This window comes from Pantherophis guttatus, chromosome 1 (assembly GCF_059756535.1).
Source record: "Pantherophis guttatus breed Tessera chromosome 1, ASM5975653v1, whole genome shotgun sequence".
NCBI classification, from domain to species: Eukaryota; Metazoa; Chordata; class Lepidosauria; order Squamata; family Colubridae; genus Pantherophis; species Pantherophis guttatus.
Genome location: NC_142063.1, coordinates 212,230,306 through 212,258,141, shown reverse-complemented (window position 1 = coordinate 212,258,141; position 27,836 = coordinate 212,230,306). Strand labels below are relative to the sequence as shown.

The 27,836-nt window shown below is 40.2% G+C and overlaps 1 protein-coding gene, 1 long non-coding RNA gene and 1 pseudogene across 3 annotated transcripts in view; 2 read left to right on the top strand and 1 right to left on the bottom strand.

Moving 5' to 3' along the window:
* Positions 1-27,836, top strand: part of LPIN1 (lipin 1) — a 105,904-nt gene that overhangs the window by 31,265 nt on the left and 46,803 nt on the right. For both annotated transcript variants that reach the window (XM_034432120.3, XM_034432117.3), the window contains exon 2: positions 11,268-11,324. In XM_034432120.3, coding sequence (XP_034288011.2) covers positions 11,268-11,324 — 57 coding nt within the window. The remainder of the gene's footprint in view (positions 1-11,267; positions 11,325-27,836) is intronic.
* Positions 11,702-11,814, top strand: LOC117674520 (U2 spliceosomal RNA; annotated as a pseudogene).
* On the bottom strand, positions 17,832-27,821 carry LOC117674237 (uncharacterized). Its single transcript, XR_009621853.1, has 3 exons — positions 27,758-27,821; positions 20,919-21,008; positions 17,832-18,002 (listed from the first exon to the last, which is right to left on the bottom strand). It is a non-coding gene; the product is annotated as an uncharacterized LOC117674237 (long non-coding RNA).

Here is a 27,836-nt window from a genome sequence, read left to right as displayed (position 1 = left end):
GGTCTGACTCTGGAGGCTCCGGAGGTAGCACGTACCTCCCAGATGGCCCTTTCTCTGCCTCTGATGCAGAGCCCTCGTCCGAGCCTTCCCCAGACTCCAGGCCTGGCCCATGGTCCTCCCCAGCCTCCTCACTGTCTGACTCTGCTGCCAGCTCCACAGGCTGATGGCAGACCACAACACTTTCCCGAAAGCTATAAAGGAGGTCTCCCCCCCCCTCCAGGCTCTGGGACAGTAAGGTTTGAATCTTGGAACTGTTTGGGTCAGTGTTTCTTAAACTTTTTCTCTCAGAGCTCTTCCTACTTTTAAAACCTATGGATAGCATCAAAGAACTTCTGTTTGCATGGAGTATATTTATCAATATTTACCATATTTAAAATTAAAGATCATGCATTTGCTGCTCCTACTGCTTCTCACAATGGTTTGATGGGATTTTAATATTGTATATTATTTTTCAACATGAGGTGATATATAATTTTGATTTTGTGGACCCCTGAGTGGGTCTTAGGAGATCCCAAAGGGTCCTTGAAGCAGACGTTTAAGTAATAATGGTATGGATGGAGACGATGGGTTAGATGCCTGGTTTTCCTTATGTTTTTTTGTTTCTTTGTTTTTACTGTTTGTGATTTTACAGTTGTTGTGAGCTGCCCAGGGTTGTGTTTTACCAGATGGACAGGCGTATAAATCTTTTAGATCAATCAATCAATCAATCAGTCAATCAATCAATTCAATCCAATCCATGTTCTATGCTATTTTAAAGAACTGTCCTGTCTGTTATTTTATTTGCTTTGTTTGTTTTATGAAGTTTTTATTGTTACATGCTTTATAAAGTGAACATAATGAGGTTGGAAGAAAATGTGAGTGGCTAGTTTGACTAAAGACATTTTTGGGCCATTAGGTACATAAAGCAGGGCCTTATGTTTCTTATATCACTGTCTTTTATTTTATGGATAGTGCAATATGACAGGCTATCCAAAAAAGGAGAGAAAAATATAATGAATACGCCATGATTATTCATTCTTGCTAAAGAGAGCCACGCCCGTCTCTCTGTAACATACAGCATATGTATATTTAAAGCAATCTTTTTACAATACAAATCTTCATCTGATTAAGAGATAAAGGAAGAAGAGAATCACCATGTTTACATAGATTTTGTTTAAAAGATTTATTTGTTGATTGTATGATTATGTTAAATTAGCCAGGAGACTACAAAGCTAATACAGAGTAGTTATTGGGCTACCTAACACTGCTAGCCCATTCAGTTCATGCTCGCGTGCTATCCATGGTGCACCACATGAGGTGAGCTAGTTCGGCACAGAAAGAAAGATGAACGGTATCCTGCAGCATCATCCTGGGCTTTCTCCCTCCACCAAAATCACGTCACAAAAGAGCATGACATCCAGGAAGGTCCAACACCGGTAGGATTCTCTTAGTGTCAGGATTCTGACACTAAGCACTGGTTTGTCCTCCCACCAAAGTGGTACCTATTTATCTACCTGCATATAACATGCTTTCAAACTGCTAGGTGGGTAGAAGCTAAGGCGAATGATAGGAGCTCATCCGTCCATGCAGTGCCAGGACTTGAACTGCCGGAGCAAAGATTGTCTCCAGCATCATTGAGCCACCACGCCGCCTCTGTGGAGAAGGGATTTTAATATAGTTCCCCTCCACCAGCTTTGCTGGGCTAATTCTTTGTGGTAGTGGTGGCGGTTGGTGTGTTTAGTGTTGGATTTTTTTTCTTATAATAATATCTAAAGTAGTATAACTGTTGATGAGAAGCTAAAAGAGCCATGGTGATGTAGTGGTTAGAATGCAGTACTGCAGGCTACTTCTGCTGACTGCCAGTTGCCTGCAGTTCTGCAGTTTGAGTCTCACCAGGCTCAAGGTTGACTCAACCTCCCACTCTTCTGAGGTCGGTAAAATGAGGACCCAGATTATTGGGGGCAATAGGCTGACTCTGTAAACTGCTTAGAGAGGGCTGCAAAGCACTATATAAGGGTGTATAAGTCTAAATGCTATTACTGTTGCTTAAAAGGTTGTAATGAGCAACAGTGATGCCATTTTAGGGGAAGGCTAGCTCTGTCTTGGATAAGTGAGCATGTCACAAAAGTTGTGTTCAAGGAAGATTAAGGACTTAGGTGTTGTTGTTGTTTACTGCAGACACTCTATTGTTGTGGCCCGTATGCGGCCTGTGCGGCTGGTGGCTGATTCAGCCAGCAGCCTGTGCAGCTGGCATTCGAGTTGGACAATGAGGAGGCTGGAGAAGATGTGGTGCCAGAGGCGGGGATTCAGCCAGGGCCTTCAGAACCTCCAGAAGCTCCCTTAAGTGAAGAGGACGAAGAGGAGGAGCCTCTTCTCGATGCACGGGCGCGCAGAGCTGCCAAAAGGCAGGAGTGGTTCCTCAGGAGGAGGTCTCCTCGAGAGTAAGGCTTGGGGCTAATTGGCCACTCCCTTAGCCTACTTAAGGAGGAACGCCGACTGAAGCAATTTGCAGGGAACAAGTTCGTTCACTCTCCTTCGTGCCTTGATCTTAGTTCTCTGCAAATTGCTTCTGGGCTTTCTGCCAACAATAGTAAGATTAAGATTATTTATTCTTTGGATTCTTGTAGGCTGTTAAGAAAGTTAATTAACAGCCTTTGTTTGAAAAAAACCTGATTTAATTTAGTAAACTAAGGTTTATACAGACTTTGTGTGTGCTGTGTTCTTTGGGGTCTGTAGCTGGGGCAGAACATCTATAGTCATTTTGGCTAACTGTAGATAAGAAGGGAGAGGAAATGCACATGAGGCTCCATGTTCAGGAAGTATAAACAGAGAATTGGCTAATGCCGTATACCCTCATTGTTTATTATTGGCTTAAACTTTTCAATTAGTGAGAGAGGTGGTGAGGAATGTCCGGATTGGCCACTGCCCATCTCTGCCTACTTTCTGATTTGGGCTCTATGATAATAAATAATTTTCTCATCCCCCCACAAGTTTTTTTTAATTATAACCCAGCTTTGAATGAGCTTAATTCCTAATGTTGGGAGAGATGAGCAAAAAATGCTCAGGAATATACACCAAAACTACATTACTCTTTACAAATTGTTGTCTCATGTCGTTTTCTTAATCTGCTTTGGGATTAATCCTTAAATTGGTATGGGCCAACTCTTGAAAGCAATAGTGAAGAAATTGGATAGAAAAAGTATGTAAGCTATTATTATTGTTATAATCACTGTTATTTAAATTTATTTTGAAGTTGGTATTACAGAAGATTCCTGAGAATACCATGGATAGCCAAGAACACAAGCAAATGGATTATAAAACAAATCAATCCAGAATCTTTAGTAAAATCCCAAATGACTAGGTTAAATGTTTATTTTGTACACATTAAACAAAGACTTAGCTGCCTTGAGAGATCCATAAAGCTGGGAAAAATGGAAAAAAATAGAAGAAGAGAAAGACCTGCAACAAGATTGATGGAGTCAATTGATTGGTGGGCTTTTGGGAGCCTGAAAGGACAGATTGTGGGCAGATCATCCTGGAGAAGGTCTATCTTGCTAAGCATCAATACTGACTTGAAGGCACATAAGCAAAGAATCAATGAATCAAGTAGCACCATGTTTCCCCGATAATAAGGCCCTGTCTTATATTTTTTTGAGCCCTGAAATGAGTGCTTGGCCTTATAGCCATGTGCTCAAAAGTCCGATTGGGTTTTTTATCAGGGGATGTCTTATTTTGGGAGAAACAGGGTATATAAATTTGGTACTAAGTTGTAAGAAAATATTGGAAGAAAAAGTGAATGTCAACCCATTGGGGCATTAGTGCTGATTTGAATATATGTTACACCTTTCAGTCTAGATGGGCTGTATCACATTCAGAGTTGTCTATGGACATGTACAAGGGAGGCAGAGTTTGCCCTGTAAAATCATAATGCAGACATCTCTGCTAACTTTAAGGTAACAATTTGACTTAGGTCAGTTACTTTTTCTTTAGATTTTTATCCTGCCTTTTTTATATACAACTCAAGGTGGCAAACATATCAATATTCCTTCCTCCTCGTAATATCCCCACAACAACAACAACAACCCAGTAAGGGTTGGGCTGAGAGAGAGTGACTGGTCCAAAGTCACCCAGCTGGTTTTTTTTTTTATGCCTACTAGAACTCACAATCTCCTGGACTCTTGCCTGGTGTCTTAATCACTATACCAAACTGCCTCTCATGTCACTGGTTTTATTTAAATAATATATACTCATCGGCCAAGCAGATGCTAAATGGTTGTTCTTACTTGACCTTAGCTGATTCTGAAAAGAAGTGTTGGATGTGATTATTATTTGGGAAATCATCAAAATAATAATAATGCAGAGCTGTATACTAAACAAGGAAGGGAAGAAAAAGAGTGAGGGAGGAAGAAGAAAATACCATTGCTTGGTATGGCAATGATAAATCAATTTTGATTTATTGTTATGAAAATAAAATGGATATCTGGAGTCTAGTTCAATTTAAGGGACTGTTTAATGTCTGGGCATGAAATCAATAGGACTGAAAAATGATTCATTTGTCAAACAATCCAGTAGTTAGGGTGCAGTACTGCAGCTACTTCAGCTGACTGCTAGTTCAGCAGATCAGCGGATCAAATCTCACCGGCTCAAGGTTGACTCAGCCTTCCATCCTTCCGAGGTGGGTAAAATGAGGACCCAGATTGTTAGGGGGCAATATGCTATTTAGTATATTGTCTTTGGTGTAAGCCGCCCAGAGTCCTCGGAGAGTGGGCGGCATAGAAATATGACTAATAAAATAAATAAATAAATAGTATGGGAGAGGTGCAGCAGGTATCTGTCACAAACACAAGCTTGTCAAACCTATGCCTGAATCACTATCCTTACACTCTCCCAACTGAGTTCAGAAGTACAGTATTCCAGGGGTGAAATTCATCAGGTTCTGACAGGTTCTGGAGAACCGGTAGCGGAAATTTTGAGCAGTTTGGAGAACCGGCAAATACCAACTCTGGCTGGCCTCAGAGTGGGGTGGGAATGGAGATTTTGCAATATCCTTCCCCCAGGAGTGGGGAGGTAATGGGGATTTTCCAGTATCCTTTCCCTGCCATGCCCACCAAGCCACACCATGCCCACCAAGCCACGCCCATAGAACCTGTAATAAAAAAAATTGGATTTCACCACTGCAGTATTCCCGAGTGAAAGTATTGCAATCTGAAAGGGAGTTACAGTACCTGATGATCTGATTTTGAACAGAGAGAACTGGAAATCTGCTTTCCTCAGGAATAAGTTTTCAAATAAATGGCCCATTTTTTTTTCTTTTAATCAGAATAGCCAAACCCAAAGGGTTTTGGAATGTATGATACTAGGAAAAGACCAATTAATGGTCTTTTCGGATTAACCCAAAAAGAAAGGATCTTTATTTTAAGAAGGCAAGCAAGGATTTGTTTTAGAAATATATGTCATCTGTTTTAAGATACATGAGGCTGAGAACTGCCTATTAAAACTAATTATCATTAATTTGAGCAAGCAAAATAAAGGAGGACAGAGGAAGGAAGAGTACAGATTAATGCTACGCCAGAGAACACAAGCAGCACCCAGAAGAAATAAGAAATCCTTTACACATCGGTCTATACTTTCCCTGCCAAATTTATCTTACTGGTTTCAATCCCTTCAGGATTTCTAGGTATTGGGCTTAAATTTCTAGGCCTAGTTAGACAAATATATATTTCCCAGCCAAGGCTCCCTGAGAACCTTCTCACTTCCTTTCCCCTCATTTGTCTTCCCCTGGAAAGGAGGCAATGGCTATCTTTGCAGAATATTTAAAAGTCCCCAGCTAGCCAGAAGATGACCTATTTTATCAATTACAGATAGTCCTTGACTTACAACCACAATTGAGCCCAAAGTGTCCGCTGCTAAGCAAGGCCATTGTTAAGTGAGTTTTGCCCCATTTTATGACCTTTTTGCCACCACGGTTAAGTGAATCACAGCAGTTGTTAAGTAAATCATGCAGCCATTAAGTGAATTTGGCTTACCCCATTGGTTTTGCTTGTCAGAAGCTGGCTGGGAAGGTTACAAATGGCGACAACATGACCCCAGGACACTGTAATGGTCATAAATACATGCCAGTTGCCAGGCAACCGAATTTTGATCACATGACCATGGGAATACTGCAACAGTCATAAGTGGGAAAACCTGGTCATAAGCAGGAGTGAAATCCACTTACCTTCGCTACCGGTTCGCAAATGGGAGCACGACACCTCTGCGCATGCACAGGACCTTCTGTGCATGCGCAGAGTGTCAAAAACAGGACATGATGATGTCCGGGTGGATGGGAGGAGCCTCCTGCTGCCGGCACTACCGGTTCGCCTGAACCGGATAGAACCAGCTGCATTTCACCACTGGTCATAAATCACTTTTTCCAATGCTGTTGTAACTTCAAACTGTCACTAAACAAATAATAGTAAGTGGAGGACTGGAAGCCCCTGGCCTATTATGGTGACCCATTGATACTTCTGTCTCTACAGATTGTTGATACTAATTCAGTATTTTAGCTTGTATATTTTAGTACAGCCTTGATAGTCCTGCAGAATGGCTCCCAGTAGTCTCTCATACTGTCCTTGTATTGCTGTAGGATGGTTAATTAAAGGATGTTCAGATCAAATTACTTCCTGAGTGTACTGTACACTATTAAGGAAGTAATCTCACATTGTGCTTACTTAAGGCTCTTAATTATAAATATAGATTAGCAAATGCTTCGAAGATTGTGAAACTGTTACACCAATATTAAAATGTACTGTATATGTAATTGCTAAGGTGCTGGCCTAGAAATTAGGAAATTGTGTGTTCTAGTTCTGCCTTAGACATGAAAGTTGGCTGAGTGACTTTGAACTGGTTACTCTCTCAGCTCAGCTCAACTCACAGGGTTCTTATTGTGGGGAAAATAAGGGGAGAAAGGATTACCTACCCTGAGTTACTTATAAAATAATATAGGTGGGATAAACATATAATAAATAAATAAATCAGCCCTGGAAGCCTCTGCAAAAAGTTATTGATAATGGCACCTTTAACCAGAATTCATTCTATTCTATGATAATTTAGAAGGGCTCATTTTCTTTCTTGTATTTTATAGTATAGAATAACATACACATGATGTACACTCAGCTTCTGGATATCAACAGAACTTTATCATAAACGTTATGATGGGGTGTAGTCCAGAGTTGCAGGAGGGAGGGGCTCTTTCTCAGGGACCAAAGACACAACATAGCTCAGAATCCTTGGTATGTAGGAAGATGGTGTAGGCCAGAGGTGGACAATTGTGGCTATTTTACAACCTGTGGACTTCAACTCCCAGAATTCCTGAGACAGCTTGGCTGTAAAAGAGCCACAATTGCCCACCCCTGGTGTAGGCCGACACCCCCTAGTTGTTTATTGAGTATATTTAATAGTTATGTAGATAAGTGCTTTAGTTTGGCAAGATTCTGTTTGTAGGTGAACAACAATAAAAACGTCTTGAAGTAACTTGGTTCTTGGGTCTGACAAATTCAATCTCTATTTAATACAAGATGTAAGACAACACTTTATTCTTTATGCAAACGATGTAGCTGACACAGTATGGATAACAATGTCCAGCATATGGATAGAAATGTCATGAATGTAGAATAAAAATATATGAATCTAAAAATCATATATTGAGGGCTCATTGGCTACACGGGATGGTGGTGGGGTCACTGTAAAATGGAAGGGCAATCCATGTGATATAAAAACATTTGTAGTATTAACTCTGCAGAAAACCACCTTGGAAGGTTACAAATAGTCAGCTGTGCTGACTCAGTCAATATAGAACTATCACAAGGGAAAAATAAAACCCCAGGTCCATGCTTATGCAGATATGTCATGGTACTGGATTATTATGTGTATATAAACTTCAGATGTTGCATTGCTTCCATTTCTTTTTTTCTTTCTAAAGCATCTCTCTGTGCCATCTCCCAACTGATTTGCCAATTCTCAGAAATCACTCTCAAAAGCACAGGAGATTGCAAGAGACATGGAAGATTGCCAAAATAGGGGTGCTCCATCTTAAATCAGCAAAACTACTTTTTTTTTTAATCCAGTGGGACACCTCTATTGGCCAAGTAGAGAAAGGAGACAATTCTGCTGCCCGCCCCCCTATATTTTGAATAGCAAGATCCTTCAAATCAATGTTGAAAGTGACTTTGGAGTTCCAAATAGAAGAAAGCCATTAAATAATTCACTGGAAAAAAATTGCAACCAACTCAATGGTCTCATATTTATTTATTTATTTATTTATTTTTGAATTTGTATACCGCCCTTCTCCCTGAGGACTCAGGGCGGTGAACAGCCAAATAAAAACATCAAATACAAATATTAAAATACAGTTAAAAAATATATATAAATTTGGCCCCATTAATTAAAACAATAAACAAAACAATTAAAAACACTTAAAAAGAATTAGGCCAGCCCGGCTTGTTGGAAAAGGAAGGTTTTAAGGGCACGGCGGAAGGCACTGAGGTCATGGATTCTCCTTATCTCAGGGGGCAACTGATTCCAGAGGGTGGGAGCCCCCACAGAGAAGGCCCTCCCCCTGGGGGTCACCAGCCTGCATTGTTTGGCTGATGGCACCCCGAGGAGGCCCTCTCTGTGGGAGCGCACGGGTCGATGGGAGGTCGTCGGTGGCAGCAGGCGGTCTCGGAGATAGCTAGGCCCTATGCCATGGAGCGCTTTAAAGGTGATAACCAACACCTTGAAGCGCACCCGGAAGACCACTGGGAGCCAGTGCAGCTCGCGCAGGAGCGGTGTTACATAGGAGCGCCATGCTGCTCCCGTCACTACCTGCGCTGCTGCGTTCTGGACCAGTTGGAGCCTCCGGGTGCCCTTCAAGGGGAGCCCCATGTAAAGAGCGTTACAGTAATCAAGGCGAGAGGTCACGAGGGCATGAGTGACTGTGCACAGGGAATCCCGATCAAGAAAGGGCCGCAACTGGCGGATCAGGCGAACCTGATAAAAGGTCCCCCTGGTTACAGCCGTCAGATGTTCCTCCAAGGACAGCTGCGTATCCAGGAGGACTCCCAGATTGCGAGCCCTCTCTGTGGGGGCCAAAGACTCGCCCCCAATAGTCAGTGATGGAGTCAACTGACTATATCGGGATGCCGGGAACCACAGCCACTCAGTCTTGGAAGGGTTGAGCTTGAGCCTGTTCCTCCCCATCCAGATCCGTACAGCCTCCAGGCACTGGGACATCACTTCAAGGGCATCATTGGGGTGGCCTGGGGTGGAGATGTACAGCTGAGTATCATCAGCGTACTGATGGTATCTTACCCCAAAGCCACGGATGATCTCGCCCAGCGGCTTCACATAAATGTTGAACAGGAGGGGCGAGAGGACCGACCCCTGAGGCACTCCACATATAAGAGGCCTCGAGGTCGACCTCTGCCCCCCTGCCAACACGAACTGCGACCGGTCGGAGAGAAAGGAGGAGAACCACCGTAACACGGTGCCCCCCATCCCCAACTCTTCCAACCGGTGCAGCATGATACCATGGTCGATGGTATCAAAAGCCGCTGAGAGGTCTAACAGGACCAGAACAGAGGAGCAACCCCTGTCCCGAGCCCTCCAGAGATCATCAACCAACGCGACCAATGCCGTTTCCGTGCTGTGCCCAGGCCTGAAACCAGACTGGAACGGATCCAGATAGGATGTTTCCTCCAGGAATTGCGGAAACTGTCGCGCGACCACACTCTCAACAACCTTCGCCAGAAAGCGAAGGTTGGAGACAGGACAATAGTTAGCCAATATTGCCGGATCCAGGGACGGCTTCTTGAGGAGAGGCCTCACCACCGCCTCTTTCAAGGCCGCGGGGAAGTGACCCTCACTCAATGAAGCGTTGATAACACCCTGGAGCCAGCCTCGTGTAACCTCCCGGGAGGCCAGTACCAACCAGGAGGGACACGGGTCCAGTAAACATGTGGCCGCACTAAGTCTCCCCAAAATCCTGTCCACATCATCGGGAGTCACAGCGTCAAACTCCTCCCAGATAACATTCTCAAGACTATTCCTCGTCACCCTGCCCTGATCTACCCAGTCAGAGTCCAAGTCCCCCCGGATCTGAGCGATTTTGTCATACAGGTATTGTCCGAAATCCTCCGCCCTGCCTTCCAAGGGATCCTCCCGCGCTCCCAGATGGAGCAGGGAGCGGGTTACCCTGAACAGGGCTGCCGGACGATTCCCTGATGACGCAATAGAGGCGGAAAAGTAATTACACTTTGCCGTCTTTATCGCCACTAGGTAGGGACGAACTGAAAGGTATGACAGGAAATCTACTTCAATAGATTTTCACAAGGAAACCAATGAAGAGGTGCACATGTAGCTGTGGTAGAGATGTAAAACTTCACACTACCACAGATAAGAGTGCTGTCCCTTTTAAATAATTACTATGTCACTATGGTTGTGGGAAGAAATATCCATCTAGTTCAGTTCCAAGCCGGGGGAAAGACACTGGAAACATGGAGGCTGATTGGAAAGATGGTTTATTGATGAAGCAGAACCACATGGGTTGTGGTTCTGGGCATCTGACAAAATGGAGTTGAGAGTGGAGTTTTTTTTATACGTTTTCTGGGCTTTGTATTTGAGCTTCCTATTCCTGTGCAAGAACTTGTATTCTATTGGCTGTTGTCAGATTCCTATGGGGTCATGTGGGGGTTATGTAGGGGTCATAGCTGGCTCTATAGGCAAAAAGAGGAAATGCAAATCTTAGGTGCTTGTCTGAGCTAATCTGGTTTACCTCTGGTTTATTGTTTATCTGAGCTCCCAGGTGAAGTTTGAACTGCTCTGGGATGGTGCAATGAAGGGGTTTGTGTTCTGAAATGGTATTGAGCAGTTCCTATTGTGTCTTAATGGCTTTTGTCCTGTTTTGGATCTTGAGTGAATGGGCTTGCTTCTAATCCTACCATTCTGCCTTTGTTCAGACTTTGCTGCAGGGAATTTCAAAATATCCTGTCTTGAATGGATTTCTGCCTGCAGTGTTTATTTTGCCTATGAACAGAGCTATCTAGATACTTATCTTTCAATAAGCTCTTTATCTCTTAAATGCTGACATCTGCTATGGGCTATTAAGGAAAGTGGGGGCTGCTTTCTGCCTTTAAAACAATGTTTCTCCATTTCTTATATAGGGAAATATAATATTCTGTCTTTTTAATATTCCTCAAAAATCTTCATTTGTCGGGGGGGGACACCGACTTTCAACATGGTGTTAATTAAATATTTATCTTGAATTGTAGATTCCATTGATGAAAGATCCTGGCTGGATCAGAGATGTCTGGACTCGTAATGTCAATGTAAGTATATTTGTATTTACTTCAAACGTAAAAAAAGAAAAAAAGTCCCTGTGGATTTTAGTCCGCTAATTGTTGCCGACTATAGGAGGTGAGGTTCATCTCCATTTCAAAGCCATTGCTTCAAAGCCAGCACTGTCTGAAGACATTTCCATGGTCATGTCTCCAGCATGACATCATGGAACACTGTTAACCTTCCCATGAAATGGTACCTATTTATCTATTTGCATTTACATGTTTTCAAACTGCTAGGTTGGCAGGAGCTGGGGAGAGGACAGGAGCTCACCAAGTCACGTGGCACTCGGATCTTGAATCTGGGCTGCCAGCTTTCCATATGACAAGCCTGGAATCTTAACTGTTGAGCCACTGCATTGCCTCTTCTCGTTTCTTGGCCTTTTAGCTAAGATTATGCGTAGTATCTGTTCTTATCAGTTTAATATCTGACTTCAAATGTAGATATTCAAAAAGTCATGGTGGAAGGATTTTACCATACTCATCATGCCTGGAGTGTCCTGATTTCCACAAAACTTCTCACAACTTGTCCTGCAATGTCATCCTGTCACATTCATAAACAAGGGAGATCAAAATCTGAAAATCACGTTGAGAAAACCATGAGTCTCATAGTCTCCTTCTCCTTCAACAGGTCAAAGTTATCTAAATGATTAATCTGAATCACCTGATTTGATTCCTGTACAGGTTGATTAGTTCATCAGCACAACCACAATTGTTTTGTCACGGCTCAGAAATGAAGGCTTTCGAAGAGGTAGTAGCAACATCTGTTCTTACGTTACACACTTTATCCTGAAGTACAGCCATAAAGATTTATGTCAATAAGTCCATAGCTGATGTTGAGGTCCACACATTGTAACATTGTTGAAGTGGAGAAATACTGATGTGTACATCAGAAAGGAAAAAGTTTATATGTCAGTAAATTTGTGCCTGTCTTAAAAGATTAGAAGTCAACAATAATATTTTGAAAGAATCTGCTGGATCAGGCTTTAACTTATATGTGAAGATTTATATTACAAGGTAGTGAAAGAGAATTATCAGCAAGCAAAATTAGATTAGATTTACTCTGGCTTTTTCTTAAAAACTCAAAAGGGTTGGAATAAAACTGGCTTGTTTTATCTCCACAACAGCAACCCTTGAGGTAGGTTGAGCTAAGACAAAATAACTACCCGAAAGTCACCCAGTAAATCTCCATGCTTAAAAGTGGAGTTAAATGTGGGCCTAGTATCTTAATAGCAGTACCACACTGCATCTCATGGGTAATTTTTGACCATCATTGTTTAGTACCAGTAATAATTCTTCATCTTCAATATTGACTTCACCCAATATTTCACCCTATGGCTGCCAAATCTTTGCTGGACTTCTAAAAGATGCCCTCACGCACACCAACATTACTGAAATCTCACAGGATTTAGCAGTCTTCTTTCTGAATAGGGATTTGGGGGAGTGGAGAATCAAACAAAAGGCCCATTCCTTTAATAGCAACAGTAACTGAATAGTAATTGAAATTGAATGCTCTTGCTTAAAATAGTAAGAGATTAGAACAGGCTGTCAAAATAGGAGACTAACTGCAATCCGGATTCATTTATGCGGAATTGGATTTGAAAAGACAGAACTCTAATATCATATTGTGTTTATTTTTCTGAGGAAACTTTACAATGAATGAGACATAAGGGTTGAATTTGGAAAAACAGAGCAGTTTGGAATAAGAAGGGGAATGAAACAAGTAGGAATTTTGTCTCTATGTTTAATTTACACAGAGAATACATTATAAGAAAGGCAGGAGTGAAGACTCAAGAGTCAAACAGACCAAAATGCTAAGTTTCAGATATATAGAAAGTGCTTAAAGTGGGGAAAAAATGAGAGATTGTGAAAATAAAAATGGACATTAAACAATTCAGGTGAATGTTAAATATTAAGATAAGAATAATGTCAACTAGCACAAAACTTGCAATAGAAGAAGTGGCTGATGGCTTTGAGTTCTTGAACTCAAACAGGAAATTAATCCTAATTTAGTGCCATGTCCTTTAAGTGGTAGCAGGTCTTCAGTGTCTCAAATTGAAAATATGCAAAGTAGCCATTTTAATGTGCAACCAAACCAGGAGGCCAGAAGTCACCTTTCTGCGGGCTTTTTCTTTTTCTGAAGTAAAGGCTGGTAGTTTAAAATCTGCTAACAGCTCTTGATAAACCAGGATAATCAAACATCCAGAGGGCTAGCAATCTAGTTAGTAATATTGTGTGAGGATGCTCATGCAGCGTAATCCTGGACAATGCTAAAGGAAGCTTTCTTTCTTCCCCCAGATGAGCAGTGGGTGTGGCAATGTGACACCCGCATGACAACCTCTTGAAATGTTTGCTTGGCCATACTTAGATTAGAGAATGTGGAGGTAATGGAGGCAGAATGAAGAGGTCATCCAAGGAGCCAATATGTATACAGATATTTCCGCAGATTTCTGGGTAGGACTTGTATATTCTTTTGCTAAACGGGTTTACTCTTGAGAATGTGAATGGGTAGTAGCAAGCTGGGGTGGAGTTGTGTGAAGTTTCTATTGATCTTAAACTTGCAAGGCTATTTAAAAGGTTGGATTTGGATCAGAGAGACTTATGTAAAACTCCCACTCAGAATGAAGCTCACTGAGTGACCTTGGCTACTGATCTTCTGCCAGTATAATCTATGCCTGAGGATTGCTGTGATGATAAAATGGTAGAAGAAAGGAAGAACCTTGTAGATAGTCTTTAATTCTTTGGAAGTGAGAGGTAGCGAAGGTATCTGTTGCTTGCCAATTTGTTACTATGGGTACAGTATACTGGAAATGCCTGCTTACCACTTTAGGATAGGCTTTTAAAATCTTAAGGTAACATTCTACAGAGTTTTAAATATATATATATATATATAACTTTATTAAGGAAGCTGTGAATAGAATACAAACAACACAGACTTTGAATTGAAGAAAAAAAGAATAGAAAAAAACACTATAGAAAGTGAAAAAGAAAGCCCAAATTCTTATTTGCAAAGCTCTTTACCTACACAGGCCTAGTGGTCTTGCGCAAGATCTCTAGACAGGTATAAACAAATGATGCAACTGACAAACACCTTGCATGGAAGTGGGGTGCTCTCTGAAATGCAGAGCTTCCCTGAATCAACTACATTTGCACACAGTATATCGAAGAGATGCCCGAGAACAAGAAGAACACGAATGAAGTCCATAGATCTAGAAACACATTTCTGAGGCAGAGGTAAAATATCTGGAGAGAACAAATTATACGAACATAATTTTGTGCAGCCTTATGAAGTAGCAAAAAGCATGTTAAACCAGTTTTTGTTTGTATCCTATCGATCTCTTAATGAATTCTGAACATTCTCTCTTATTTAGGATTCTGAATTCTCACTGAATTTTATGGGATATTTTCAGGGAAATGTGTACATAGGACCCCTGTAACTATAATTCATTTAAATGTTAGCTATTACCACTTCGATTATATTAATAGATAACTTTTATTTGTTGTAATTTTAAATATATCACACAATATAATTTTAGCATTTACATTAAAATTTAATTTAACATAGACTGCATCCTGGGTTTCACATATTAAAGCTAGTTAGATTATTTTACAGATATATTTTAACTCTTGACTTAAATTTTATTTAGTATTTGTACTTGTCTTTTACCTCAATAAATTGAACTGAATTATTGATTGATGTACATATGATTATATCACAAAGCTGGAATAAATCCTTTGCACTCTCAGAAGTACTAGGCTTGAAATTGTGTTTCTAATCTTTGTGGTTTAGATACTTTGAAAATATGATTGTGCTATTATCATTGCAACAAGAATGCAAAAGATAATTGATGGGTGGTTTTGAGCACATATATAGATTTTCTTGCGGTAAGTATGGTTGGGGAAAACACAGTATAGGGAGTGTCAAAATCTTCGTACATTTTATTTTCACTGTATCCCAAGTAACATAAATAACAAAAGATAAGTGACAACCAAGTTGTTATGAATGATCTGAATAAGCACCAGTATCCAATCCATACTTCCTTGGAAGTGAATCCTACTAAACTAAGTAAGCCCTGCTTCCAAACTACTATAATATAGGAACTGACAACCTCTCTCTTTTCCAAAAAACACTTCAACTGTTCTTGAATTGGTGTTAAATATATAAGTAAATGTATCTTTAAGTAAGTAAAACTGGGGTATCCAAGTAAATTAAATGGTATTCCTATGAATAAACTGCACCACTAGGAGATATATTCAGGAATTAACAACTATTATATTCAGGAATGTAATAATTGGTTGAAATGGAGGACATTAAAAGAAAATGAATTTTCAATAATGTTTCTGAGACATTTCAATGGCTTTAAAATATTTTCTCCTATTCTGGATTTTATTTATTTACTAGACAATTTCGTTCCCAGATACTTCAATACTTTCAACAATGGCAGCACTTCTGATATACTTGAATAGTTCTTAAAAATTCAGGAAGATATAACACAATCAAACATCAGGAATTGATCACAGCAAATATTTTAAAATATTTTGTATTATGTCATAAAAATGCTCTTTATGATAATTTTATGTCATAAAATGTTTTACAAAATTTGCCAAATTTCAATTCCATGGGAGTTGGAATTTTGAGCACATTTGTTAAGTTAACCCATTTGAAGTACCTTGTTTGAAAAAGTTTTGCCCTGTGATGTACTTTTTGCCCAGTTAAAGTTACAGAAAGAAGAGTTTTAGTACTGTAGTATACAGTCAGGTCCAGAAATATTGGGACATCGACACAATTCTAACATCTTTGGCTCTATACACCACCACAATGGAGTTGGAATGAAACAAACACAATGTGCTTTAACTGCAGACTGTCAGCTTTAATTTGAGGGTATGTACATCCAACTCAGGTGAACGGTGTAGGACTTACAGCAGTTTGCATATGTGCCTCCCACTTGTTAAGGGACCAAAAGTAATGGGACAGAATAATAATCATAAATCAAACTTTCCCTTCTTAATACTTGGTTGCAAATCCTTTGCAGTCAATCACAGCCTGAAGTCTGGAACGCATGGACATCACCAGACGCTGGGTTTCATCCCTGGTGATGCTCTGCCAGGCCTCTACTGCAACTGTCTTCAGTTCCTGCTTGTTCTTGGGGAATTTTCCCTTCAGTTTTGTCTTCAGCAAATGAAATGCATGCTCAATGGGATTCAAGTCAGGTGATAGACTTGGCCATTGCATAACATTCCACTTCTGTCCCTTCAAAAACTCTTTGGTTGCTTTTGCAGTATGCTTTGGGTCACTGTCCATCTGCACTGTGAAGCGCCGTCCAATGAGTTCTGCAGCATTTGGCTGAATGTGAGCAGATAATATTGCCGAAACACTTCAGAATTCATCCTGCTGCTTTTGTCAGCAGCCACATCATCAATAAATACAAGAGAACCAGTTCCATTGGCAGCCATATATGCCCACGCCATGACACTACCACCACCATGCTTCACTGATGAGGTGGTATGCTTAGGATCATGAGTAATTCCTTTCCTTCTCCATATTCTTCTCTTCCCATCACTCTGGTACAAGTTGATCTTGGTCTCATCTGTCCATAGGATCTTGTTCCAGAACTGTGAAGGCTTTGTTAGATGTTGTTTGGCAAACTCTAATCTGGCCTTCCTGTTTTTGAGGCTCACCAATGGTTTACATCTTGTGGTGAACCCTCTGTATTCACTCTGGTGAAGTCTTCTCTTGATTGTTGACTTTGACACACATACACCTACCTCCTAGAGAGTGTTCTTGATCTGGCCAACTGTTGTGAAGGGTGTTTTCTTCACCAGGGAAAGAATTCTTCGGTCATCCACCACACTTGTTTTCCGTGGTCTCCCGGGTCTTTTGGTGTTGCTGAGCTCACTGGTGCATTCCTTCTTTTTGAGAATGTTTCAAACAGTTGTTTTGGCCACGCCTAATGTTCTTGCTATCTCTCTGATGGGTTTGTTTTGTTTCTTCAGCCTAATGATGGCTTGCTTCACTGATAGTGACAGCTCTTTGGATCTTATCTTGAGAGTTGACAGCAACAGATTCCAAATGCAAATAGCACACTTGAAATGAACTCTGGGCCTTTTATGTGCACATTGTAATTGGGGTAATGAGGGAATATCACACACCTGGCCATGGAACAGCTGAGAAGCCAATTGTCCCATTACTTTTGGTCCCTTAACAAGTGGGAGGCACATATACAAACTGCTGTAAGTCCTACACCGTTCACCTGAGTTGGATGTACATACCCTCAAATTAAAGCTGACAGTCTGCAGTTAACACACATTGTGTTTGTTTCATTCCAACTCCATTGTGGTGGTGTATAGAGCCAAAGATGTTAGAATTGTGTCGATGTCCCAATATTTCTGGACCTGACTGTATATGGATAGATTTAAAACATTTGTTTTAATTATTGTATGCTGAATATAGCAGAACAGAAGCCTGACAAGGTTAGAGCAAAGATATTGCACTGATGCTTCTGATCATGTTTCGTTTATAAGTGATAACTTTGATGTTTGGTGAAGGCTTATTAGAAGCTCAAAGTCAACTTCAAGGCTTTAAAAAGGATGGAAAAAGTTTTGCTTGGCAGATATTCTGGAAATCCTTCATTTCCTTTCCTCTCTTTGCTGTTGTGGTATGCCTTTTACCTAAGAAAACAAACAAATCGAAATCCAAATCTATATGCAGATGATAGAATGATGTGATTTGACTGATGAAAAATCTTATTGGACAGAACTGCCATAAATTCCCAATGTTAAAATATTTCATGGTAATATTTCAGTTTTAACCAGAGTTAGAAGTATATCCAGAGGTGGGTTTCAGCTGGTTCTGACCAGTTCTGGAGAACTGGTAGCGGAAATTTTTAGTTCGGAGAACTGGTAGTAAAAATTCTGACTGGCCACGCCCCCATTTATTCTCCCCCTCCCAAGTCCCAGCTGATTGGGAGGAAATGGAGATTTTACAGTATCCTTCCCCCGGAGTGGGGTGGGAATGGAGATTTTACAGTATCCTTCCCCTGCATGCCCACCAAGCCAAGCCACACCCACCAAGCCAAACCACGCCCACCAAGCCACGTCCACAGAACCGGTAGTAAAATTTTTTGAAACCCACCACTGAGTATATCGCAGCATTTTATTAACCATATGAACATTATGGACCTCTCTTTTGATGGATATAGCTTGGCCAAGTCATTAAAAAAAGTATAATATATTAAACCAAGCCTTACTTATTAAGCAATCAGATATAGGGCCTTGGTTTTGTTTTGTTTTTTTAAGCATGAACATTGAGCAGCTCTCAATATATTTTTTTTATTGGAAAGTGGGATTATAATGAATCTCCATTGCTTCATCACTCATAAAATACAGTGGCCCTTGCTTAACAATCACTTATTGAGTGACCATCTGAACTTGTGACAGTGTTGAAGGAGTGGTATGATTGGTCCTCAAAATTCCAACCACTGCAGTGCTCCACAGTCACATGGTCGCCATTTGTAGCCTTCTTTGCTGGCTTCTTACAAGCAAAGTCAGTGGGGAAGCCAGCAGGAGGTCTCAAGTGGAAATCAGGTGACATCCTTGCTTAACAACCCATGATGATTTGCTTAGCAATGGAAGTCTGATGTCTCAGATCAGCTGTTGCTAAGTGATGCACATCATTGTGTTTTACTGCTGTGTAGGTTAGGTATGGAAATTCCAATCCCAATTGTCATTAACCGAGAACTACCTGTAAAATATTTCTATAAACCGAACAAGGGAATATTTGGGTTACTCATTGCATGCCTGCCAAACCCCAGAGTCAATCTTGATGAGGGCCTGACACAAAAAGGAAGAACAGAATAGCTGGAGACCAGTACTTGCCTACCTAATAATATACTCTCCTAATTCTACTTTGTCAAGAAAACTGCAGGAACTAGTCAGGAGTCAATAACTGACTTGAAGGCACACACATACAAATTGTCCCTAAACATATGGGAACATTACTGATTTTTGCTCTTACTTGACTGAAGGCATTGTGTGCATTTTCAATCTTAGGAAATGTTGGAGGCGAATTATGTACCAATGCTGAATCAGGATGTAAACTATGACTCATGTAGCTAGTACCACTGTTGTATGACCACCTTTTCTATTTTTTTATTTCTATTTCTACCATTTTTATTTGATACACTGACATTAAAACCATATGCACCTAAATGCAATAGTGGTTTTAACAAACCCTATAATCTGTTGCCATTGTACAGGTAGTCCTTGATTTATGATCACAACTGAGACCAGAATTTCTGTTGTAAGCTGCTGCGGTTGTAGGTCGAATTGGATCTGATTTTATGACAATTTTTACAGCAGTAGTGAAACCCAGCTCCCGCAATTGCATTTTTGTTACATTTTTTTTTGTCAGAAATTGGTAAAAAAGATCACTAATTGTGGTAATGTGACGTCAGAATTCTGCAACTGGTCATAAATGTGAGCCAGCCAAGCGCCCCAATTACGATTACTGTGGGAGGAGTGTGAGGGTAGGAAGTGCGAATACAGGTCATTAGTCACTCACCATCATAACTTTAAACCATTATTAAACAAATGGTTGTAAATCATATTGCTTGTATAATGCTACTTTTTTTGGTTTATAAGGCTGCCCATTTCTCACCATCCTTTGAGCAGCCTACAGACATTAAAAATTCAATATTAACAAACAATAACTAATAATGCCCGAGATAGATAATACAAACCAATCATAAAACCACATCAACAACAAGAGGCTAATCTATGAGCCCAAGAAAAACAGCTAAATCTTCAGAGCTTAACAGGGTGGAGTCATCCACCCTGGAGTCAACAGGGTGGATCTCTGGGAGGATGCTGTTCCCCAAGGCATTGCTACAGAGAAGACCCAACTCCTTGGTCCAACAAGATCTCACTGTTTAATAAGAGAGGATGAAGGACATGCCAACTCTACTAGATTTGATGGGGTGAGCAAAAACTATGGGAGAAAAATCAGTCCACTAGAAGTGTGCCCCCCTGCCAGCAGAGCTTTATAGGTGACAACAGGAACTTTTAATTGCTCCAAGTTGGCCTATTTTGGCACTGCACACCAAACAACCAGACACAAAGACAGTGCCCCCCCCCATACTATCACTCTGCTTAACAACTAATTACCACAACACTATCTTATGCCCCGAGATGTCAAACCAGTAGGGCTGTATTACTATTACCCTTTTCATCTTTCCTATTATCTATTTCCTAGCTTCTTATGACTATAACGTTGTTTGTATCTCATGATTTATGTTGCTTTTATTTAGTATCCCATTATGATTTATGTTAATTATTTAGTATCCTATAGCTATCATTGAGTGTTTTATCTTATGATTTATGATTGCATTTTATGATGATTTATCACTTGTGCTTGAATGTACACTGAAAGCTTACGCACCGGAGACAAATTCCTTATGTGTCCAATCACACTTGGCTAATAAAAGAATTCTATTCTATTTTATGAAGCAAAAGCGTTATAAGGGTATAGTGAGATATGTCAAAATCTACCCATGCCTCCGCATTCCGGAGCAGTTGCAGAAGTCCTACCTCCAAAACCAGCAAGGGGTGATCCGTTTATAAGGGATTGATGGTAACTCCATGCCACTCCTCTTCCAACTCTATATCACATTGGCTTGGCTGTTGGATAAAAACAAAGTCTAATGTGTGGCCATGGTTTGGACCAGAGATAACTTGGATCATGGTTATCATGAACTCACCAGATGCCTTTCAGTTTTATTTATGCCACCTACCTCACTACCCAAAGTGACCCATGAATAGCTGATTGAAGTCCCCAGAAGCTGGGGAATTAACCCCACTACCAATCTTGGCACAGATTCAAGCAGCTTAGGTAGAGAGGTTGCTATGCAGCCAGGAAACTTTTAAAATACAGTAAATAACAGTTTGTTCTGATTCCATCAGCTCAAATTCAGAAACAAGGCCTCATATCCAGTACCTCTGGAATCTCCCCTTTGAATTTATTGAATAACACCTGCCTGGACCATCATGTTAATGCCACACTCGAAAACTAGCTTGGGAAACCTCAAAGAGGGAAAGTCCCCCCAGGCCCAGTCCAATTTCAGTAATGCAAACAAGGCCCGCCATCTTATTCCCTATTAAGTCGTGGACAAGGGCAGCTTTGTTAAGGCTGAGTGGACAGTACGCAGCAGCTGCTAGAAATCAAGTTCTGTGGAGCCCTGGTTACCAGCCTTTGGGACAGAGTCCAAAGGATTGGAAAGCAACAGTGATATTAAAGATTGAGGCCACCTTCCCTGAAAGTGGTCCATCCTCATCACCACCCTAATAGGTTTGCCTGTCCATTATCCCCAGCCCATTTGAAAGCAGCTTTCAAAAACAGACTGGACAACCATTTGTCTGAAATGATATAGGGTCTCGTGCTTGAGCAGGGGGTTGGACTAGAAGACCTCCAAGGTCCCTTCCAACTCTATTATTCTATTCTATTCTATTCTATTCTATTCTGTTCTGTTCTGTTCTGTTCTGTTCTGTTCTGTTCTGTTCTGTTCTGTTCTGTTGTTCTGTTCCATTCTACAGGTAGTCCTCGACTTATGACCGCAATTGAGCCCAAACTTTCTGTGAGCTTTGCTCCATTTTATATAATCTTTCTTATCATGGTTGTTAAGTGAATCACTGCAGGTATTAAATTAGTAACACAACTGTTGAGTGAATCCAGCTTCCCCATCGACTTCGCTTGTCAGAAGGGCGCAAAGGGTGATCCTATGACTCACGACACTGCAACCGTCATGAGTCAGATGCCAAGCACCTGAATTTGGAACACGTGACCATCAGGATGCTGCAATGGTTGTAAGTGTTAAAAGTGGTCATAAGTCACTTTTTTGAGTGCCGCTGTAACTTCAAACGGTCACTAATGAAGTGTTGTAAATCGAGGACATTCTTATTCTTGTTCTGTTCTGTTCTATTCTATTCTATTCTATTCTATTCTATTCTATTCTGTTCTGTTCTGTTCTGTTCTGTTCTGTTGTTCTGTTCTGTTCTGTTCTGTTCTACTCTACTCTACTCTACTCTACTCTACTCTACCCTATTCCTATTCCTATTCTATTCCTAATTTATTTATTTCTTTATATCTTGCCTTTCTTGTTTTTATAAATAACTCAACATACAAACATATCTAATATTTCTTCCTCCTCCTATTTTCCCCAAAAACAGCAGCCTCGTGAGGTGGGTGGGCTAAGAGAGAAGGGTTGGTCCGGGGTCACCCAATCAGCTTTCATACTTAAGATGGGACTGGAACTTGCAGTCTCCTGGTTTCTAGCCTGGTGCTTTTGCCACTTGACCAAACTGGTAAAATGCCTCTAATGGAGCAACCGAGTGAGGAAAAGCTTGCCAAAAGGACAGCCTGAATCCCTGATAACTTCGGAACATTCTGTCTTCAGACAGTGACAGCCACTGATCAGGGTGAAGGAGTGGAATAGTTTGGACCAATTTGGTCATTTTAATTTGTCAAGGTGTGGGTGAAAACCCCAACCGAGCTGTGGCTTAGGTTGTACACGACTGACACAGGTGGTTTTCAAAAGTCTGTGGTGAGAAAAGCAACTCTGCTGCCTGTTGTTTGCTTCTTTTCACTGACCTCTGCATCTATAAATAAAACTCATATGAAAAGGTTACTGTAAATCATCAGTGCTGACTCATTTGAAGGAAACTAAACCCTGTAACATTACCCTGGGAATTTGTCACCTTTTGAGGAAGCAAAGAGCCAACTACCGAAATGCAATCTCTTACTCTCAATCCTTTAGCTATTCTTACTTGATAATTTCTCTACCCTTTAACTGGAGCAGGAGTTAAAATGGAGTCCATCCAACCAAACCGTTGTTTTTTTCTTTCTTCTTTTCTTGTCCTCTTGTAATTCAATACTTTTGATATTATCAGAGTCCACCTGGGAATGACAGCCTTTCCCCAAAACATAGGAAGTCAGGACTGGTGGAAGGAAATCCAGTTCTTGCGATTTAAGGAGAAATATGTGGGAACCAAGGGAAGAATGTACTTCCTGTCAATGACTACTTCAGCTTCAACCACAACGATACCCGAGCAAATAATAGATACAAACTCAAGGTAAACCGTTCCAAACTCGATTGCAGAAAATATGACTTCAGTAACAGAGTGGTCAATGCCTGGAATCCATTACCTGACTCTGTAGTTTCTTCCCCAAACCCCCAAAACTTTAACCTTAAACTGTCTACTGTTGACCTCACCCCATTCCTAAGAGGTCTGTAAGGGGCATGCATAAGTGCACCAGCGTGCCTACCGTCCCTGTCCTAATATTCCTTTTTACTTACTCTTTTCATGTATTCAAATTAGGTTTATACTTTTACCTGTTATCTTATATATGCTTGACAAAATAAACTTATGTAACTTATGAAGAACATTAACTATCTGAAAAGAAAACAGGATCATCCCACAAATGGGAAAAACTTCAGTAGATAACTCAGCGAGTCAGTAATACACACAGACAGGTGGATAAAAATCAATGATTTTTTTAAAAAAATCAAAAAAATCAGATTTTTTTGATTTAAATTGATTTTTTTGATTTTTATTGAATTTATTTTAATAAAAAACTTTGGGGGTAAAAATTTATCGTAAGATAGTTTTCTATTTAAGATACATAAATAATTTAGTTTATTCAGCATGAAATGGAGCTTAGTTATGTAGCATGAAGCTGTATATTCTGCAACACTGGGACTATCGGTGAGTCAACAGTGGGTCAAAGAGTAGCAGAGATGACAGTTGCTCTTTAAAAATTATGATTTAAATCGAGTTGATTTAAATCAAGCCTTTTTACTAGTGATTTAAATCATGATTTAAATTGTGATTTAAATCAACTAGATTTAAATCAAATCCACCCTGCACATAGACACGCCATGATTTTAAATAAAGACAAGCCCAACCAATTAACCAGTCTGCAGTAGGAATTCCAGGAAGAAATTAATACTTCAACGAAATATGGACTAAGGAATACCTACTATTTCGTAAGATTCCCACCTAAGGAATCAGGCGAGAGCACTATTGTATTTAAATATGTTTATACGTCCTCTTTTATTTTTATAATAAGCAAATCAAGATAGCTTTGGGAAATATGTGGGAGACCGAATTTGTTTTCTGGATTTAAATGATTTGCAAGTGAAACTGGATAGGCCAATTACGAAACGGTGAAGAACTAAGTGCATTTGCATCCTGTTTAGCTAAGGCTGACCATGTATATCAATGTATTGAAAAGCTTGCTTTTTAAAACCCTATTATGTGAAAATGGTGATACAGGTAGTCCTTGACTTACGACCACAACCGAGCCCAAATTTTCCATTGTTAAGAGAGTTTTGCCCTATTTCACTATTTTTTTTTCGTTACAATTGTTAAGCAAATATTGCAGTTGTTAAGTGAACTATGCAGTCATTAAGTGAATTTGGCTTCTCCCATTGACTTTGCTTGTGGGAAGCTGGCTGGGAAGGTTATAAATGGTGATCGCATGACCTCAGGATATCATAATGCCAGTTGCCAAGTGCCTGAATTTTTCTTACGTGACCATGGGGATGCTGCAATGGTCGCAAGTGTGAAAACCTATCATAAGTCACTTTTTTTTTCAGTGCTGCTGTAACTTCAAATGGTCACTAAATGAATGTTTGTAAGTCGAGGGCTGCCTGTACAAAATGTTATCATGCATGCTATAAATCCTGAATTGTTAAAGGGTCTAATGTTTGAGAATATTCCCAGAACCATAGGAGGATGTTACTTAAGATCCTGATTTTTTTTTAAATGGATAACATGCTAGCAATAGGTTTTGTTGCTTTTTACTTGTTTCTTCTTCTGCTGCTGCAATCCATCAATAACAGGAAGAATCAGATTAAGAAACCACTTTCCTGAGTTAACAGCAGGAACCATACAAAACATGTGATCAGAGCTACACCAAATCTATAGAGCTAGAACTGCTAAACTGTAACTTGGGGCGAGAAGTATATTTACCAATCCTAACTCACCTTGAAAAGTAAAATTTTAAATTGGAGTTATGCTTACTAAAGTGTATTAATGTATTCAAGGCTTAATGGGTATTTTTGGCAATTAAGTAAACATGAATTCTGGATGGTCAGAGTGATGCTTAAATTAAAGTACGTGTATAGACCTTAAACTGAATAAGCAGGCATAGTACGTTGTCTCAGTATCATGTTTTCAGGATATTCAAATTTTTAAACTGTAGGCTGGAATTATGATACAGGAAGTGTAAGGATTGTGGTTGATAGTAAGTGAAAACTTACTATCTCTACTGTGAAGGCTGAAATATTTTATGAAACCTCAAATGTGGAGGAGGCCAAAATTAGCGTCTTTGGAGATTCTCAATCCTCCAGGTCATGGTTGTCCCAAAAGTGCTTTTTCAGGAGGCAACTGGACTTGCCTGTTTTTCTTTGAAGACGTTTCACTTCTCATCCAAGAAGCTTCAGAGCTGAAGAAGCTTCTTGAATGAGAAGCGAAACGTCTTCAAAGAAAAACAGGCAAGTCCAGTTGCCTCTAAAAATAGTGGTTCTGCAGGTTTTGATGGACTTCAGTTTCCATCTGCTTGGCCAGTATGACTACTCACTGGGAATTAGTCATTATGAACTTGAATCAGATTCTTGTAGAAGGTCTGAGACAGACATTCGCTATCTTATGAAGCTTCTAGAGATCCTATCAAGATAGACAAGAATGGTCTCATGTAGTAAGGACATATAAAACTAGTGAATCACTCTTGAAAGGCCATGACTTTTGCAGCAGGAAAAATCAGTAATTATTGATTGTACGTGCAGAGAAAGAAACTTCCCTTAGGCACTGGGGCACAGAGGCTCTGGTGTGGGCGTGTCCCACAGACTGAGAATGACTTAGACTTAGAATAACTTTACTGTCACTTTGAATGTACACTAATCAGGTCTCCACCTCTAATATACACTACATAAACATGACAAAATAAATAAATAAATACAAAATTATGCATACACCCCCACATATGTTATATGATACAGAGAAACAACACAGGCTAATTCGGATCTATACACGTACATGGTGAGAAACGAATCTGGCGAGTTTGCCAGACGGATGGCATAGAGAACAAATGAGATTGTGCCAGAGACCTAGAGTTCATGGCCTAGAGTTCCTCCTGCCAATTATTGAACACAATTTCAAGAGTGGATTATATACATAGGAGTGTCCTAAAAGGCAGCTATTTTTTCCTGTTGTGAAACACAGAACTTTTCTGAGACACACCTGAACATATCATAAGCAAAAACTTTGTGAAAACAGGCAATACATAAATTTATAAGAGAGAATTGCTTTCTCTTATAATCCATCCAGTTGTTGTCTAATATATTAAGGGCAACTTTTTTTTCCCATCTTGCTTTCGACCTAGAGATGTTCGATTCTTCCGCGTTTGTTTTTATCACTGAGGTGATAAACCAGTTTATCTAAAATTGCTTTTTCGACCAAGGTTAGTTTTCTAGGAGTATCTGATGCCAGACAACCGAAAAAGGGCCTTTGGTTTGCTTCCTTTTTTACATCAGACTAAAGAGAGAGATTGCTCAAGCAAACAATAGCAGGATTTTTAACACTTGGGGGGTGGGGAAGAGAAGCCTTGTTAAAATTACCAATCAATTACAATCAGAATAGAGCTGGAAGGGACCTTGGAGGTCTTCTAGTCCAGCCCACTATTCAAGCAGGAGATCCTATACCATTTCAGACAAGTGACCATCCAGTCTCTTCTTAAAAGCAGATCCACAACATTTCTTCTGCCCAAATTTGGTGCACTTCTACAAAAACGACTCAACAGATTTGAAAAATCCGGATACAAAACTGCAGAGTATGTAGACACGTTTTATGAGAGGCTAAGAGAATAAAAGATCGGGTTCAACAAGGCAGATCTCCAGACTCTCACCCTTTATTAAATTGAAAATGCAGAGAAGCCTGCCCCCCGGGCAGGATGGAGGAATTCATTTGCTATTTTTTTAAAGGTATGGCGGTTTTCTTTTCTTTTTTTTCCCGGGCAGCGCAAATAATTTAATTAATTATGTAATAATTTTAATAATTTTAATTAGAAGGGCTAATAAATCACCTCGTTTTCTAACGCGTGCATATATATATATATATATATATATATATATATATATATATATATATATATATATATGTATGTATGTATGTATGTATGTATGTATGTATGTATGTATGTATGTATGTAAATATATAAAATCCTCTGGGTTCCGCGCCTGCTCATTAAGCCAGCGCCTCCGACGATCCCAGCGATGTTTTTTCACGCCGGCCTCCGAATAATGATGTTTACACGACACGTGCCCGAAAGGCTCCGGCAAACAACATTCCAAAAGCGCCACCCAAATACTCACGTTTCGCCGACCCCGCCTCTTTCCTGCCAAGCTGAGTGTTCGGCTGAGGCCAGGCGAGCTCTCTGATTGGCCGGAGGGA